The sequence below is a fragment of the Trachemys scripta genome, chromosome 2 (assembly GCF_013100865.1).
Source record: "Trachemys scripta elegans isolate TJP31775 chromosome 2, CAS_Tse_1.0, whole genome shotgun sequence".
In the NCBI taxonomy this organism is placed as follows: Eukaryota; Metazoa; Chordata; order Testudines; family Emydidae; genus Trachemys; species Trachemys scripta.
The window spans coordinates 41019051-41037545 of NC_048299.1; the positions used below are offsets into that span (position 1 = coordinate 41019051).

Here is an 18495-nt window from a genome sequence, read left to right on the forward strand (position 1 = left end):
GGCAGCACATCAGATTCGATGCAAAGACATCTGCAAATTTGAAGTTAAGATTCTTTTTAGAAATCTTGTGTCATTTTCTGGAGTTCATACTCAGCACTCACTGAAGCACAATTTTAAGTCAACTTTCTAGTCTATGCTCCAGTACCAGTCACACCCATAAGTGTCTGCATTTGGCCAGAACTCTTATAGAATCATAGAATATCAGGGTTGGAAGGGACTTCAGGAGGTCACCTAGTCCAACCCCCTGCTCAAAGCAGGACTAATCCCCAGACAGATTTTTTTCCCCAGATCCCTAAATGACCCCTTCAAGGATTGAACTCACAATTCTGGGTTTAGCAGGCCAATGCTCAAACCACTGAGCTATCCCTCCCCCCTTATAGATTAATTTGTATTGCAGGTGTTCATTATTCCAATATCAGACCTTGTCACTCAGCTGTATTTCCAACTCTTGGTCAGCATATGGTTCTGGACGGGGAGCTTCATGGGCAGATTGCCCTGTGGCTAAGTGAAAGGGGTGGAGTACAAGGGGAATGGTGCCAGAAATGAAATTAGATTGTGCCCCCAGCACACCATCTCTTCCACCTAGTCACAGTGGCACTGTGCACCTACAGAAGTCCCTGTGATGAGGTGCTGCACAGATAGGCCTATACAGAATTTAAAAGGTGAGGACTGTGAGGAGCAGTACTTGATGCTGTCTGTGATACTGTCATTCCCTCTACAGACTTACACAGCAGTACAATATAATACATAAAGCAGCTGCATTATTTCCCCACCGTATGATGTGCATATAGTATTTTTTTTATTAATGGATATATGTTGTATGAATGATCAAGTAATGAAAGAGTCTGTTGTAGTGTTTATGAACAAGGAGGCAGCTATAAGGCTGCTGTGGAAAAATTAGCTCCGAGCAGAGTTATCTAAGAGGAAAATTTAGTCCTCAGTTACTTAGAAGAAATACTCACTTGTGCCTTCTGAGAGGAAAATAAAGTGTATTGCCAAACTACAGGATTTGTTGACAGAGGATAATAGGACACATTAAGAATCAAACCAAATCCTACATACTCAATTTTGGAGGTGGTTGCATCTTTTAACCCTTTTCCTACAAGATAGATTTTCTGATGTCATTGGAAATGTGACAATCCTGAAGGAAATGGAATGTGTACTAAATTCTGGGTGAAAATGCAATATAGTATTTGAAAAATGATGACCAGAAGTAGTAGGCTGAAGCATGGAGGAAGATGCTTTTATATGTTGAAGAGGAATACTGGGTACTGGCTTGGAAACCAAATTTGAATGTAGACGTTGACTATGAGGGATAAGGACAGACTACGAAGAAATGCTAATCACAATGAATTGCTGTATGATGAAAAGAGAATCGTGATCTATTACAGAAGTGGACCCACAGCTGCCAGCAAAAGGCATTATTTTACCCACAGAGGGAGGCATTCCTGCGAGGAAAATGGAGGTGGTCAATCAGATTCTAGGGAATGTGAAAACTAAGAACCATGGAAAGAATAATGTGCTTTGCAGTCCAAATTGCAATCTACTTTGACTCCCATAATTTTTTCATCATAGGATGCACTTCAGTGCTTCTTCTATATCAATATTTGAGTTTGTAATGCCATAAGTTTTAAAATTTAAACTACTGATCATGTGATAAATTGAAAAATTACAGATGCTTATTGTTGAGCAGGGCTGAATAAAATGTACTAAATTCTGTAAATATGTGTTAGAACAATTGTACATTAAAGTAAACACACATATAACATGCAGCTCAGTACACCTTTCTGAGTCAAGGAAATGTGCAACACATCCTGGTATACAGGCCCCTATTTTCTAATCTTGAGAACTCTACAAAATCGAGTTCTTCAAACAAGGCAATGGGATTAGTCCTAATTTAGGACTTCATTCAGTGCATGCCAAGAATACATGAATGGGACAAAGGAAATACTGAACAGAATGGGGGAAATAGACGAATGATGGAGAAAATGGAAGTCGGGAATAAACAAGTGTAACAGATGAGCAGCAGAAGCAAGAAATGACATACAATTGTGTTTTTACTTATTGGTGATTGTATGTTTTAGAGTATTTCTCCGGCAGATGCCCCTCAGCAGTGTGTGTGTAGAGTGGATTTCGGCAGCATGGCTTCAGTCATATCAGAGCCACCAGCAGAACTATTTAAATGGGCCAGCTGCAAGGTCTAAGATTTTGTGTGCTGTCTTCTCTGCCCCAAACTCTGTGCCATGTTAGCTGGGTGTCTGAAAAAGGCTAATATGCCCAGACCAGGGATCAAATTCTCCACTCCTTTGTACTGCTCTAAACCCCTAGTAACCCCAGTGAAGTCAGTACTACTATTACGTATGCCAGTGTAAACAAGTGCAGAATTTGGCTCTGCTTTGAGCGTTATTTTGGGAATGAAGAATCATGAGGCCAATGGATATAGATGTCCTTTTAAACTGGAGGTTTGGGAGGGGAGGGTGGAAGGAAACCTATGATGTACTCCAGCTATAACCAAGATAAAAGAGGGATATATTCTGATTTCCCAAGGATTCAAGTTGTTTTCACTACTAAATCCTGTCAGCGTGAATCAGCTTTAACTTTAATCCATGTGGCAATGGAGAATTAGTAATAAACATTGCACTTATATTGGTAGATCCTCATGATGTGTAGGCTACCTGTGGAGCATTGTTTGAACTGCTGTTGTAGAGATTACTCTTGAGCATGTGAGTTGGTTAATGAGCCAGGTATTTTTCTTTTTTAAATATATGCCCGAGTAAGAGGTAATTGTTTTCTCTGGATTTCAGTGACTGACTTAGGATAGAATGAGAGCTTTTAAAATACCAAATAAATATGCTCATGGTACCTAAGCGGGAAACAAAAGATGACAGTGATTAGTACCTATTTGCCAGCAGTCAATCCATACATAGGGAGACTTGCAAATCTGCCAGTCACCTAGCATGTCAACTGTTTGCCCATTCAGTAACTCATCCAGATTCCAAACAGCACAAAGTAAAACCAAGGAGTCATCATTTGTTGGCATTTGTCTTTTTGGATGCTTCCTATTCTGGCGTACATACTACATGTTAAATCAAGATTGATGGCTTTATACTCAGGTACTGTGGTTATATTCTGGATTCTGTGGTTAAATTATTAGTGTTGCTCTCCATTTCTAGCTCCTTTGGATTATATAGTTAAACAACTGGTATCCTTGTGCTTGCTCATTCATTTTTAAGATCAGCTGTGACTTTTATTTTCTCTTTCAACTTTTTCTGTAATTTTGCAATGTCTCTAGACTGACCATTTATGGCTCCACTCTGCTGTGGCTAGCTCCTTCAAGCAACACCCCTTTCCATCTGTCTTATCCAGGTGTTAAGGTGGACAAGTTGAGGGTTTGTTTGCATTGTTGCAAACTAACTCTGGCAATGGTTCACCTGCCAAATATCATGAGTGGGAGCACCGACTTCTAACCCAGAAAAACGTCTATGCTATTAGCATACAAGTCCTTTTTGAAAGAACAAATTACAGTGTTATAACAGGTGTACTTTGTTTTTGTTCTTTTGGTAAGTGGTGTTCCCTTCCTTTCTGGTCCAGTTTTGTAGACATTTTGCACTATTATTAGTATTTTTCCCCACAAGGATGACAGTACTTAGAAATCCATTGGTTTCATCTCATTTCTGAAACACTTCAAATATTCATCAAAGCAATACTTTTACTAGGTTGACATTAATGAGGATAAATGTCTCCATAATTTGAATTATTATATATTTTTTCAATTCATGTACGTTAATAACAATTTTTCATTTGAAGAATACACAATATCCAAGAAAATACATGGTCATTTTGTTCTTTGACATCATGCTGATTAGTGCAGAGGATCTGGTATATGGTACGTGTTTTAGCTGGTGGTGCTGTCAATAGTTGAGTACCCAAGACTTTCCATTGTAAGACCCTGTTTTCAGCATTTTTAAAATAATTTTTTGGGCATCCGTCTCAGGCTGATTTATTTATTTATTTATTTTTAAAGGTTTGAGCTAAAATAATCCAGCTGTTTCTGAGAATAAGATTAGGGGAAAATACATTGTTTTACTCATGTTACAAAATGTTTTACCACAGTTTTGTTGAGAAGATCTATAACCTCCATGCTTTGGAGCAGAAACTTGAAATTTGGCAGTCAGGTTGCCCAGGTGTCAGGCATGTGCCTTTTGCTACCCCTGTGAAATTTAGCCAAAAAACTAAAAATCCTAAAAATCTCAGTTTGCACATGCGCAGGAGAAACTTGTTAAAGTTTGGCAGCTAAATTCTTCGAACATTACATCTGCACAGAGCATGCTTCATCCCCTACCAGTTTCTACACGTTGACTGGACTGTTCATGCACCATCCTCACAGAGCCATTGAGCGTGTTCTCTATCCTGGGCTTCAGGGGCTGAGCGGGATTTTCCTGGCAATTGTTGCTCCTAGCTGCCACGGGTTGTTGTGGTGCTGGATACAGCATACAGGTAGTAAGAACAAGGAGCCTGTCTCTCCTGTGTGCTCTCAATGCCTCTTCTGCTGATGGCACCCAGACAGTATGGAGGAAAAGCAAGCAGCCACACTGGAATGCAGAGGGTGAGAGTTGGGAAGGAAGCAGCAGAGGGATAATGGGGAGCAGAAAATGAGAGGGAATGGAGTCAGAGGGTAGGAGAATAGAAGCCAGTGGAGCTGGAAAGGGGAGGCCAGGGCCCTCCCACTTTTTGCCTGAGCAGACCCTATCCCCTTCCTCTCCTCTCTCTCTCCCGAGGCCCCACCCCCTGGCCAAGCCAGCAGCTGGTGGAACCTAGCTGGGGAGCCTGGGCAGACAGTTGTGGGAGCTGTGGGGACCCTCCACTTGCCTGCGGTGCGGGGGGTCTCAGAGCAGCCTTGCCCAGCCCAGGGCAGGTGCAGGTGGAGGGTCCATGACACCGGCTCACCACAGCTGCATGCACGGCTCTCCCCACACCCAGGGACACCTCGGAGCCGCAGCTCACCCATGTCCTGGGCAGGGACACGAGCAGGGGACTGCTTTCACCTGCCCCGCACACCTCAGGAATGGAAGAATGATGAATAGGAACAGAACCAGAGAGGGGCAAGAGCCAGGAGATTGCGGGGGTGGATAGGAGGAGAGGGGAGTAGGGAGAGGAAGGGGGGTAGGGAGAGGAGCTGGGTGAAGGCCTGGGGACAGAGGGGTTTATAACACTGCAACCTTAATTAAGCCCTCTTGTGTGTATGAATTATGATGCCATCTTTAGTGATTTACCACATACTATTTTTCCCATAGGAGGGACGGAGCTCTGGGAATGAGTCAGGGTCATGTAGGGAATGAGGCTGTAAAACCCTTCTCATTTGTTGTAGAAGGAGTGTAACGAATGAGCAAGGGATTGCAGGAAGAGGTCTTGTGATTGAGGCAGTTGGATGTTGCGCTATAGAACTGGATTACCCCTGCCTCTGCCTCAGAGTTCCTATATGATGGTGGGCAAGCCACATAAACCAAAATGTTCACAGTTGGCCACTAATTGTGTGTTCTTCATTATCTGGGTGTTCAGTATGAGCGACACCCCTGGGGTCTGATCTGCAGAAGTGTTGAGCATTTACACCTGCAACTGAAGTCAATAGGAGCTGTGCTTTGAACATACAAACTGCTGTATAATGCTAAATACTCTGACAAATCAGGCCATAGGTATCTCAAGTTGGGTATCTAAAACTAGTGGATGTTTTTGACATTTTTGGCTTTAATCTGTCTGTGCATTAGTCTCCATCTATGATGCTGATAATACCACTTATTCTTACAGAGGTGATGTGTAGATAAAATTTTATATTCAATACCAGGTTTGTACAGTGTATAATTAAAAAAGCTCTGTGGCCGCACATTGTAAGAAGCGGATAACAAGAAATATTGAATAACTTCCCATTTACCAAGTGAGACAGGAGTCCTGCGATAAACAGAGTATGTGATCATGTAATTAAAGCTTGTATCATAATGGATATGTGCAATAGGGCCAAATGAAGATTGCCTGTGCATCCTTAAGTCTGGCATTTTCTAACTTTTCAGTGTTTGATTTTGAAACCTTAATGATCTTTTAACATAGTGTTTTTGGATATAATTTCATATTTGGCACTATGGTACCGTACCTTAATCTGAAATTAGTTTGATTCATGAGAGGGCAATGGGCACCAAATGTTGACTGGTGCTACTGAACTAAAGTAGATCAACATACAACCATTTTAGTATGGTGATCTGGATTTAAATGCACCCTAGATCACAACTGAAATAAATTTGACTCAGGAAAATGTTTTCCACATCACAAAACCACAACAAGGGAGGTAGTTTCTGCTATTGCAAGAAAAGGCACATTAAAGGCTGGAATGGAGCTGCATTGGGAAAGTTGTGTGGGAAATGTGTCTAGCATGTCTGCTCTGTGCTTGCCTCCCACCAGTATTATTAATTTGCTCAAACACTAAAATTAATTATATTCACCCAAACTTTAAAGGAAACACCTCCAACATTGACACATGGACAGAATGGCATTGATAAAACTCTTTTCACTTTGTAGTGGAGGTGCAAATGCAGTCTAAAAATATCTGTTCATTTTAATAGGCTTTCTTCAGAAATTTCAGTAAAAAATGAAAATGCATGAAGATATACTTGTGTAAATTATTCATAAACAAAAACAGTGTGAAGCTGTATTGATGCTGGTGTTGCCATTGCTACTGTACTGTGAAATAGGGGTAAGGCAACAACAGAGTACCTGTCCTTTACTCAGGCTGCTTTCAGCTTTCTAGGGTTTGTCTACATGGTAAGTTACTGTGTGGCAAGCTAGGGTGTGAATCTACAGTGCACTAGCTTGCTACGCACTAACATTCCTTTGGACATTGCTCCAGAAGAGTGAAAGTCCTGGTGTTGTACACTAAGCTGCACTCCAGAACTTTCACTGGGCTGTAGCAGAGTCCACAGAGAATGTTACTGTGTGTGCGGCAAGCTGGTGCAATGTGGATTCACGCCCTGGCTTGCTAGGGAGTAACTCTGCTGTGTAGGCAAGCCCTGAGACTTAGGATCATGAAAGTTAGAGCAAGAAAAAACTTACTTCATCGCCCTTCCAATGAAGGTTGATATCTAATACCATCTTCAGCCCATTATTCGTATTCTAGTTTCAGAGCATCTCCAGCAGCAGTGCCTCCTGTTGGTTACTGCGAAGAATTTCTGCATGAGGCGATGCCGATCCATTGTGTTGGAAGTAGATGACGTCTTGTTATGGCATGAAGAAGGAAGCTGTAGTTACAATCCCTGTATCAGCAGAAAAATTAACTACTTATTTGTGCACCTTGCAGCACTGATTCTACAAAGGGTCTTTCTTTTAAAAGTATAATTATGAAATGGTTAATAACACTTTAAGTAGCTTTGAAAGCATTATTCTTGCTTTTATTGTGTTGGAAACTATATTTAGATTTCAAAAAAGATAATAGTTAAAAGAAAAATGGTATGGTATATTAAAGTCAGTCCATGACTAGATCTTTTTTCTCTGTACCTACAGTACAAAAATATTAGCTCTTGTGTTTTTCTTGGAAGCTAAGGGCACTGGGTATTCTACATTACGTGCAGAATTTTTCAATAATTTCCCACAAAATTGACCATATGCCCATTATTGTTATGGGTTGGGCAAAACATCATTGAAACTGATGAGTGTTGCAGCTGTCCTTCATTTGGGATAAAGAAGGGCCTCACACCAAAACACCGGCACATGTCACTGCCCAGAACAAAGGCCCATCTGAGCCTGCCCAGGAATTAGAACAATGTGGGTGGAGGGTTTTCTCTGGCTGTTGTTTGATAGAGGTGTGTGCATCTGGGTGTGTGTAAGAAGGGGAGAAACATATAAAAGCAGAAAGTAGGCAGCAGCAAGACAGAACCCAAAGAAGCAGTGAGCATGGCCTGGAGAAAAGTGTAGAGAGAAAGCTTTTTGGGTTGAGCACTGGCTGAAAGGGTCATGGAGATATGAGCAAAGAAACTGTTTCCTGTTGTTTGACACCTGTGTTCAGGGGAACAGGATTTTGTACATTCTATGTAAATAATCAGGATTGTGTCACCAGACACTCGACTCCATCATCAGTTTCTCTTCCTAGCCGAAGCAACTCTCAAGGCCCTTAACTTTGACCAATCACTTGGGTCAAAAGGAGTAATGTTGTGTGGAGAAGACCACCCTACCCAGTCAGAGCACAGGGGCTGAAAAGGGATGGACCAAAAAAAGCCCTTTGTGTAGGAACTACAAATTGACAGGGTGAACTTAGCAAAATTACTCATGTCAATAGTCAGACTGGAGTTTGAACCTGGAGCTGTTTGTGATGGAGCATTGAAAGTGCTGCTACTTTTGTGTAAACTTTTCTTGCTGCTTTTGCTGTCAAAGCAATAATGGAAACTATGGACATAAGATAAATAAAATGAAAATAGGCAAGAACATCTTGAGGCAGCTTACGCTCATTCCACCAAGAAATTAACCCTCTCCAAGGGTCCAAATCAGAACATTATGTTTAGTTGTAAAGTTTTAGCCCCCCATTACAGGCCTGTTTAGGATTCCGGAGCTCCTCTCTTGAGCCACTCTAAGATCACATGCTGAAATCCTGCAGTAAGATTCAGGGTAATTACTGTTGAGTCATATTGGCAGGTGGGATTAGTTAGCTCCCACCAGGCTATCAATGGAGCCAGAGTGTATTTTTAGGTAAGAAGGAGTCAGGACTGGAGAGGGAAATCCCAGGCACATACCAGAATGTGTTAGAAGCATTAGCTGAGGTTCATATTGCGCTACAGTTTTTTATTTAACAATAATAATAGGAAAGTGCTGAGTTTGGACAGGGTCTGCATGTGATATATTGAGGACTCAACTTATTCATACATCCCTAATTTATTTTTGGAGTAATTGTTTGTTGTTTAATACCCAAATGGAAGAGGCGATGGAGTACGTGGAATCACCTTCCCATTTTTCCCCCACCCAAAAATGTTTTGCTTTTAGTAGCAGAAAATAGCAGGGCCAGATCTGGGGCAAAATCAGTACTTGGTCCTGCTAGTGAAGGCAGGGAGCTGGACTTGATGACCTTTCAAGGTCCCTTCCCGTTCTAGGAGATAGGATATCTCCATTAATTTAATTTAATTTAAATTTAATTTAAAAAGTGAAGAGCAGTTTGAAGTTCTACAGGTGAGAACATACATGTACTTTTCAAACTGCCTTTTCATTCCTCTCAAAATGGCCACTGTACACATCTCCCAAAGACACCTCAAAACAGTAATGCTTCCCATACAGCCCTGTCCTGCACTTCCTGCTACTGCTTCAGAGATGTAGAACTGTTTCTTCTTTCTGGCTAATACTCCCTAGATACCCATCTCGCTAAATTAATAGCTATATCCATTAAATTAAGTATCAATTGAAAAATAAATTTAGTAATTGTGAAAAGGGGATATGGAGTGGGGTGAAAGCTTTACAAATATAATGTGATAAACAGATGTTCTCAACGGAGTTTGGAGTTAACTAATCCTTCCTGAACAGCACGGAGGAATGGGAGATGAGAGTAAAGCAGAAGACTGGGTGGATGGGCTTAGAAAGCAGGCATAAGGATGAGAGATTCTGAATGCTCCAGCCAGTCAGATGCAGGAATGTGCCATCCTAGTGGCTCTTCAGAAGCAGTCATTTTGTAAATCACTGTTTTTTTTATTGTTTCATGGCTGACATTGAAATCATACTAACATAGCAAACCTGCAAATCAGCAACTGTATTGTCCCTGTGCTCTATCTGGGACGGTTTAATTTCAGATTAATCATAGAGAAAAACCTCAATTTCTGTTCCCTCTTGACCCTTGAGTCAAGGCAATAATCAACCCATCTTTCCACTGTTATCTTCCCTGGTGCCCTGAATCTCCACACCCTGAACCCTTCTCAAAAATCACACCCTATACTCACTCCTTCAATAGCTATTCACCTTCCATCACCTCTCCCTCAGCAAACCCCTGCTTGCTACCAGCTGGTATGCTGCCTATTTCACAGTACTAAGACTGATTTTTTACAATAATCTTCTCTTATTGGAAACAGACTCTCTGTTGTGATCCTCATTTTTCTTGAACTCAGTTGTCTTTGATACAGTTGATGATGATTGTGGCCTTCTTCAGTTAGTTGGAGTCAAAATCATTTTGTTCACTTAGTTACGTTTACTTTTCCATCAGCTACTTCTTGTGACAAGCAGTATGCACTCCTCTTGCACAGATCTTTCCACTCCGGTGTTCTGAAGGGTTCAGCCCTTGAACCAATCTCTTCAACTTGGGTTATCATTACCATGCAGGTGATACTGAAGCCTTTTCTCTTTCATTCTTTTGGGCCTTTCATCATTTTCTCCTTGTCTGAATTTTCTCAACACCTGTACTTTGTGTAACTTACCTCGAATCCAACATGTCCAGAAAGGCTATCTACTAATTTGTTAGGAAGAGCATTTCAACCAAAACTCTACCACTTTCCTTTTTGTAAAGCTTCCCAATTCAGATCTCATATTTGATCCTGTTCTCAGGAACTGTGTTTGACTTAAAGCTAAACTCTCATTAAAGTCTTTTACTGAATTTTTAGGTACACATAATGGAGGACTGTGGAAAGGGATGAACTTTAAGAAAGACAGAAAAGGCAGAAGAAAAAGTAATAAGACAGAAGAAAAACATTCACAAAAATGTTTCACAAGGTACAATGGAAAAGGGCAACAATATCAGATACAGTAAATTCAATCATTCTTCTCACCTATAACATTGATGTATCATATGCAGACACAAGACTGCATTTTAGGATTATGATTCTTAGCTCTCTTGTGCTTCCACATCTCTTTGGTTTGGAATTCTGTCTACTGTTTCTACATACGACAGCTATCTCTGTTCTCATAACTTCTATCCAGGGCCGGCTCCAGGATTTTTGCCGCCCCAAGCAGCAAAAAGAAAAAAAGTGAAGGGAAAAAAAAAAAAAAGCCACGATCGCGATGTGCTCTACCGCCGCCGCTTCAGTCTTCGGCGGCAATTCGGCGGCGGGTTCTTTGCTCCCAAAGGGAGTGAGGGACCCGCCGCCGAATTGCCGCAGAAGAGCCGGACATGCCGCCCCTCTCTGTTGGACACCCCAAGCACCTGCTTGCTGGGCTGGTGCCTGGAGCCAGCCCTGCTTCTATCCATTCAGGTCCAGTCATCTGGAATGCTATAATTCCATTTTTATGCTCTCCCTAAATCTCAACTCCTGAGTCTTCAGTTTGTTCAAAATCCAGTTCCCCCCGGCCCCCTTCTTGCACCTGGAAAAGGGAACACATCTCTTCCATCCTCAGAAATATTCCTTGTCTTCTTGTCTGTTCCAGAATCAAGATCTATGGACTTGTCTCCTCTTCTTTCCAATCTGATTGTTTTATATTCTCCTTTCTTTTCTCCATGATCTTCATTCCAGACTTAGTTCTGACCGACTTACTTCTCCACAGCAGATTCTTCTCTGTACCCACTTAATATCCAACATCTTGACTGTTTTTTTTCACATCCCACCTATTCTCTGTGGACTCCTATTCCTGGCCCCAATTCAGGAAAACCATGTATGCACATGCTTAAGTCCGTATCTATTCAAGACATCTCTGAAGCACATGCTTATGCGCTGTACTGAATAAGGGTGCTTTCCTGAACTGGGACCCCTCTCTAACACTCAAATCTTACTCCCTGAGCCTTCTAGTTTCCTTGTGTTCTATCACTGGGACTACTTGGCTAGGAAGGGTAGCAGCAATCAGACCTCTTAAGACTGTAAGTTGTTCAAGGCAGGGACTCCATCTCTGTTTTGTAAAACATCAGGCTTATTTCTTGGTCCATATGGAATCACTGATATGACTTGGAGTTAAAATAGTGCTAAAAGATGGTAGTATTGTAAACAGATGGTGGTTAGTCTGTTCTATTTGTGTACATTTTAAAAATAACCATTTCCCCCTCTTGTAGTTTTTATAAGAAACAAGAACTCCAAAAGCAGATTGTTGGCATTATCATAATTGCTTTCTCATTGTCAGAGTCATAGTTCACATGTGTTTCTTGTGAAACATTTTTTTAGAACTTAACATATGGAGTTTTTTGCTCGCTCCTTTTCAAGGAGTTTATCTCACTGATTGAGCTTATAGTTCTGAAAACATTATATCACAGCTTGTTCGGTTTATGCTCATAGGTGTTTTGTCACCATGATTTTCTATGTCCTTAGCGCTTGTGAGATTTTTTTTTATTGTTTGTTGTTGTATTCAGATGCAGATTATCATTTATAGCATCTGTATGGTTAAAAAAATATATTTAAGCCAGCAGAAATCGATTTTAAGGATGGGGAGGCTGTCAACCAAACTGCTTCTATTGCAACACTACTGTATAGATAAAAGATGATGAGACTTATTCCAGCTGAAATACAAATTATTTTATTGCCGATTGCTCACTGACTTATGCTGATTAGGCAATTATTAATTCCACTGGCATTGGCTAGGAATTTACATTGTATGTTTTTTGAAATAACTATTTTATTTTAGCCAAAGCTATATGCTTCATTATTGTTGAAAGTGAAAATAGAACTGCATATGTTGGTGTTTTGTGATATTTCCCATGCCCTGTGCTATAATTATCAATAAATATATTATCATAAGGCATTCTTTGTGGGAAATTATGTTTATAAACAAAACACTCCTGCACGTAATTAAGAGATTTATTATAGTGGTACAATTAGGGGGCAGACAGGTCATGTTGACATCTTCTGTGAAGTCCACAATACCCTATGCCAGTTTAAAAATAATAATAATAATAATAATTAATAATAATACTGTCACCCACCCAGTATCAGTCCCCCTATTCCTCCCAAAAAACTTCCTACACATCCTCCAATTTATGATGTTTGGTCTCAGTATGTTTTTTGTTGACTGCCTCGTAAGACTATAGAGTCTGTGGGAAAAGGACCTTATTATGTTTTGTATGTTGTAGAGCACAGAGCTCCCTGTGGACCTCAGTAACACAGATACAACTGTAACTTCAGTGGAGTTGCACAGGAGTAATTGAGGGTAGAGTTTGTGCTTTTGGTTATAGTGATGTTTTTAGTAACCCAGTGAAAGGATAAACTGTTGCTAGACAGAACAGGCCGCAAGCAATAAGAAATACCATATATTACCTTAGCAGGCATGGATTAAACATATCTTAGAAGAGACCATTTCTCCCCAAAGGTTTAAACCATGAAGGAATGTAGTCAGAAAAACATCATCTGGGCCTTAGAGCTTTCTACAAGTGGCTGATTTGCATGTGTAAAATCATGACAAGGTGGCAGAAGGAAAGAAAACAAAAGACATTAGAAAGAGGGAACTCCATGGGGGAGAGGGGCTCCCCTAAGTCCCTCGTGAGGTACTGAGTGCGCTCTCTTGCCCTTAGTCCAATGTCTGCTTTGTATTTTTGTTCATGTTCCTTAATCTACTTAGCACTGTGCAATGGGATGAAATCTTGACCCCACAGAAGTTAATGGCAAAATTCCCCGGAAGTTTTGCTTAGCAATGTCCCTACAGACATTTGGCTAAATAATATAGATAAAAGCCTTAGAACTCCTGGAGAAAGCGAGCGTGAATAAATGGCTCTGAGACAGATCCACTGCAAGAGTCTGAGAGTGACACTCTGTCAGCTAGTCAACAACCCGGTACAAAAGCCTGGTCTTTCTCAGTGGAATGGCCAAAGGCAGGCAGGATAGTCAGACCTTATCCTGGCTTTAATCCCCCTGTGCATTATGATCTTACCTACTGCTTTAGACTGACTCTGAGTTCAGTTTTATGGTGCACATGAGTATTATGATTTTTTTCTTGATACTGCACCATTACTTTTCTAGGGGTCTGCTAAAGGGAGCTGCCATGTTTTGTTCAGTTCAAATGTACTGGTAATCTGTTATAGAGGTGACTTGCAGTGTGTTCTTGGAAGGAGAGGTTACTTTTGTTCTTTATTGTTTTCTCATAATGTAAACCAGAAAAATCAATCAGATTGAAAGTATATGGAAAAATGTAATAACCTTTCCATGTCAGTTTTGCCCACCTACTTTTCGATGTCAACAGCCTACCTGGTCTTTCAATTATCAGTGACTGGTTTTTGAGCCATTGGATCCAAAAATCTCAGCCTAGACTGTCTCACCTTTTCGTGTTAAAATGTAAATCTATTACACACACAAAATGCAAGTCTGCTGTAGCTAATTGTTTCAGTGAGTTTTGGGAACATGCCACGGAAGGTATCCTGCTGTTTTTGTGCTTTTCAAATATAAATGTTTATTCAAGCCGAGCTGAGATAATGTGCACAAGTGTATGTACTCAATGCTCATGGTTCCTTTTCTGTTGTTGCAGTGATCTGCTGTCTTCAGAATACCTTGAGAGGCATATCGAGCATGGAGGAAAGACAGTGGAAGTTAAAGTAAGAGTTTGCTTGGGGTTATGAGGGTTCCTCTCATTTTTTAAATGTTTGTTTAATGGACACGCCCCGATTTCACTGTAACCAGTGAATTCGGATTTTAACATAAATTCCTCCTATGAGTCAGGCAAGTTTTGTTTCGTCTAATTTTTAAGCTTCTTGTTTATTTTACATTACATAAATATTCATGACAAAATTATACTTATGAGAAATGTATACGCTATAGGTTTTTTTACTTTCCTTTGTTCTAAATACGTATTTTACCAAAGAAAGTGCAACACTGACTCTTTTACGTAATGATACATTACGTAAACTTACTGAAAGGCCAGGATTGCTGTTTTCATGGGTTTCCTCATATACTTGAGTATAGCAAGTTATATAGGATGGTAGTTCCAAATATTTCGCCATCTTGAAATAGCAGATTCCTTTTGTAAAAGATCTGTTGAGATACTTATGAAATATTGTTATTGTTGTCTCCTAAGAAATATGCCAGTCTGGGTCCTTTTTGCAGGATGTTAATTTCTATTCTCTCTCTGTGTTTATACTAATTCAATGAAAGCCAGCCTAATGATCCATTCTGTCTCTCTGAATACGCCAGCTGTATTTTCAAATATTCATATATGCTGATACTATGTACGTTTATACTTAATATTAGATTTTACAAAACCATCAGTAATTTCAGAAAGAATAAAATTAAATCAGTATTTACATATATCTCCTCAGAGTTGCTGTGAAAGAGTCTTCTGGTGCATAGACAACATCTCATGGAAGTATGGCAATAAAATAAATGTAGACTGTACACAGCATGTATAGTGGTGAGAGTGGGTCATAATAGTAGCTCTTTTTAAAGGACTCTGTCAAGTCAAATATGGCCCAAAATTTAGGTTTTCTAAAAACCAAACCCCCCTGAATTGAAGACTATTAAATGTTCCCTAATGTGACAGCAAAAGCAGGAAAGGGCAAAGCAAAAATTTGATCAGCTGAACACACAGAAATATTTGTTCACTTCAACTACTTAGTAATCAGCTTACCCTTCCCTAGAATTTTCATATATATTATATACTTTTGGTTCCATAGTTTATATTTATGCAGTGCCAAATTGAACATGGAGAAACACATGTTCATTTATTGTAAAGATCATTTTCACAATGAGCCTGTGTTATACTGTACAGTCAAAAAATCTGACTGTAATCCAAAATTTGACTCAAAGCAGAAATACAAGATGACAGCTGTAGTTAATAAAAAAAAGTTAATCCATTTCTCTGTATTAGGAAATATATACAAATTGGCAAACTTAAACATTTTTTTGGCTGCCCGTAAAGCCTGCTTTACTAAATTAGGGACCAGTTATGCATCCCCCTCTCATGAGCAGGGCCGGCTTTAGGCACCAGCGTTCCAAGCATGTGCTTGGGGCAGCACTTTTCAAGGGGCGGCACTCCGTTTTTTTTGTTTTTTGTTTTTCTTGTTTCGGCAACGGCGGCACTCTGGCTCTTTTTTTTTTTTGCTTGGGGAGGCAAAAAACCTGGAGCCAGCCCTGCTCATGAGTAATCCTTACTTCAGTGAGTAATATCTTTGAAGTCAATGGGACTACTCAGCAAATAAGGAGTACTTGCATGAGCAAGAGGTAGCAGGATTGGGGCTTCAAGACAGGATTTTTATTGATTTTCATAGTGTGGATCATATTCTAATAGAGTGTGTCTCATAAGTCACTCTTCCCATTAACGTGGACTACTTCCCCTTCCATTTGCAACTGTGCACCATCTCTGTAGCATCTTCAGCAATTGTTTTCCTTCAGCTAGATTAGCACCTTGAAATATGCTCTGAGTAAGGAGCAGCACATTGTTTCATTGCCCCAGGAGCAGAGGACAAGACTGGTTGTGAATCAGAGCATCACAGTTTCATCCCTTCTTCTCCCATGGGGTGTATGTGTGTGTGTGGAAAATAACCTGCACCAGCCCCTTTCCTGGTGTGGCTTGCTTCAACTTTCCATGTCTTGCTGCCTTCCCTGTCCTTCCTCCACTAGGAGAAGTAATTGCCTTGGCAAGGCTGCTCTTCACTCTGTGTTGCAACCTGTAGTATGGCTCAGAATAGCACCATTGAAAAGTAATCGGAGCATTTAAAATGAAGTTTTAGCTCTTTTACTGCCATTTAATATCTGCAATCAAGGGGGAGAATCAGTCTGATGGCCACACACTTCAAAAGAGCTCATCAGCCACAATTAATGCCAGATTCTCAAAAACAAACAAACAAACAAACAAAAAACAAACCACCTCAGCTCCCATTGGCACAGTCAAGGAATTATGATGTGATTGGAATAACAGAGACTTGGTGGGATAACTCACATGACTGGAGTACTGTCATGAATGGATATAAACTGTTCAGGAAGGACAGGCAGGGCAGAAAAGGTGGGGGAGTTGCATTGTGTGTAAGAGAGTAGTATGACTGCTCAGAGCTCTGGTATGAAACTGCAGAAAAACCTGAGAGTCTCTGGATTAAGTTTAGAAGTGTAAGCAACAAGGGTGATGTCGTGGTGGGCGTCTGCTATAGACTACCAGACCAGGAGGATGAGGTGGACGAGGCTTTCTTCCAGCAACTAATAGGAGTTACTAGATCACAGGCCCTGGTTCTCATGGGAGACTTTAATCACCCTGATATCTGCTGGGAGAGCAACACAGCAGTGCACAAATAATCCAGGAAGTTTTTGGAAAGTGTAGGGGACAATTTCCTGGTGCAAGTGCTGGAGGAACCAACTAAAGGCAGAGCTCTTCTTGACTTGCTGCCCACAAACAGGAAAGAATTAGTAGGGGAAGCAAAAGTGGATGGGAACCTGGGAGGAAGTGACCATGAGATGGTCGAGTTCAGGATCCTGACACAAGGAAGAAAGGAGAGCAGCAGAATACGGACCCTGGACTTCAGAAAAGCAGACTTTGACTCCCTCAGGGAACTGATGGGCAGGATCCCCTGGGAGACTAACATGAGAGGGAAAGGAGTCCAGGAGAGCAAGCTGTATTTTAAAGAATCCTTATTGAGGTTGCAGGAACAAACCATCCTGATGTGTAGAAAGAATAGTAAATATGGCAGGCGACCAGCTTGGCTTAACAGTGAAATCCTTGCTGATCTTAAACACAAAAAATAAGCTTACAAGAAGTGGAAGATTGGACAAATAACCAGGGAGGAGTATAAAAATATTGCTCAGGCATGCAAAAGTGAAATCAGGAAGGCCAAATCACACTTGGAGTTGCAGCTATCAAGAGATGTTAAGAGTAACAAGAAGGGTTTCTTCAGGTATGTTAGCAACAAGAAGAAAGTCAAGGAAAGTATGGGCCCCTTACTGTATGAGGGAGGCAACCTAATGACAGAGAATGTGGAAAAAGCTAATGTACTCAATGCTTTTTTTGCCTCTGTCTTCATGAACAAGGTCAGCTCTCAGACTACTGCACTGGGCAGCACAGTATGGGGAGGAGGTGACCAGCCCTCTGTGGAGAAAGAAGTGGTTCAGGACTAGTTAGAAAAGCTGGATGAGCACAAGTTCATGGGGCTGGATGCTCTGCATCCGAGGGTGCTAAAGGAGTTGGCAGATGTGATTGCAGAGCCATTGGCCATTATCTTTGAAAACTCATGGCGATCGGGGGAGGTCCCGGATGACTGGAAAAAGGCTAATGTAGTGCCCATCTTTAAAAAAGGGAAGAAGGAGGATCCAGGGAACTACAGGCCAGTCAGCCTCACCTCAGTCCCTGGAAAAATCATGGAGCAGGTCCTCAAGGAATCAATTCTGAAGCAGTTAGAGGAGAGAAAAGTGATCAGGAACAGTCAGCATGGATTCACCAAGGGCAAGTCATTCCTGACTAACCTAATTGCCTTCTATGATGAGATAACTGGCTCTGTGGATGAGGGGAAAACAGTGGACGTGTTATTCCTTGACTTTAGCAAAGCTTTTGATATGGTCTCCCACAGTATTCGTGCCAGCAAGTTAAAGAAGTATGGGCTGGATGAATGGACTATAAGGTGGATAGAAAGCTGGCTAGATCGTCGGGCTCAGTGAGTAGTGA

The 18495-nt window shown here is 40.9% G+C and overlaps 1 protein-coding gene across 1 annotated transcript in view; it reads left to right on the forward strand.

Moving 5' to 3' along the window:
* ADAM22 (ADAM metallopeptidase domain 22) overlaps nt 1–18495 on the forward strand; it is a 197503-nt gene that overhangs the window by 65622 nt on the left and 113386 nt on the right. Inside the window, exon 4 of the mRNA XM_034760385.1 lies at nt 14383–14449. Within this exon, the coding sequence (XP_034616276.1) occupies nt 14383–14449 (67 nt within the window). The remainder of the gene's footprint in view (nt 1–14382; nt 14450–18495) is intronic.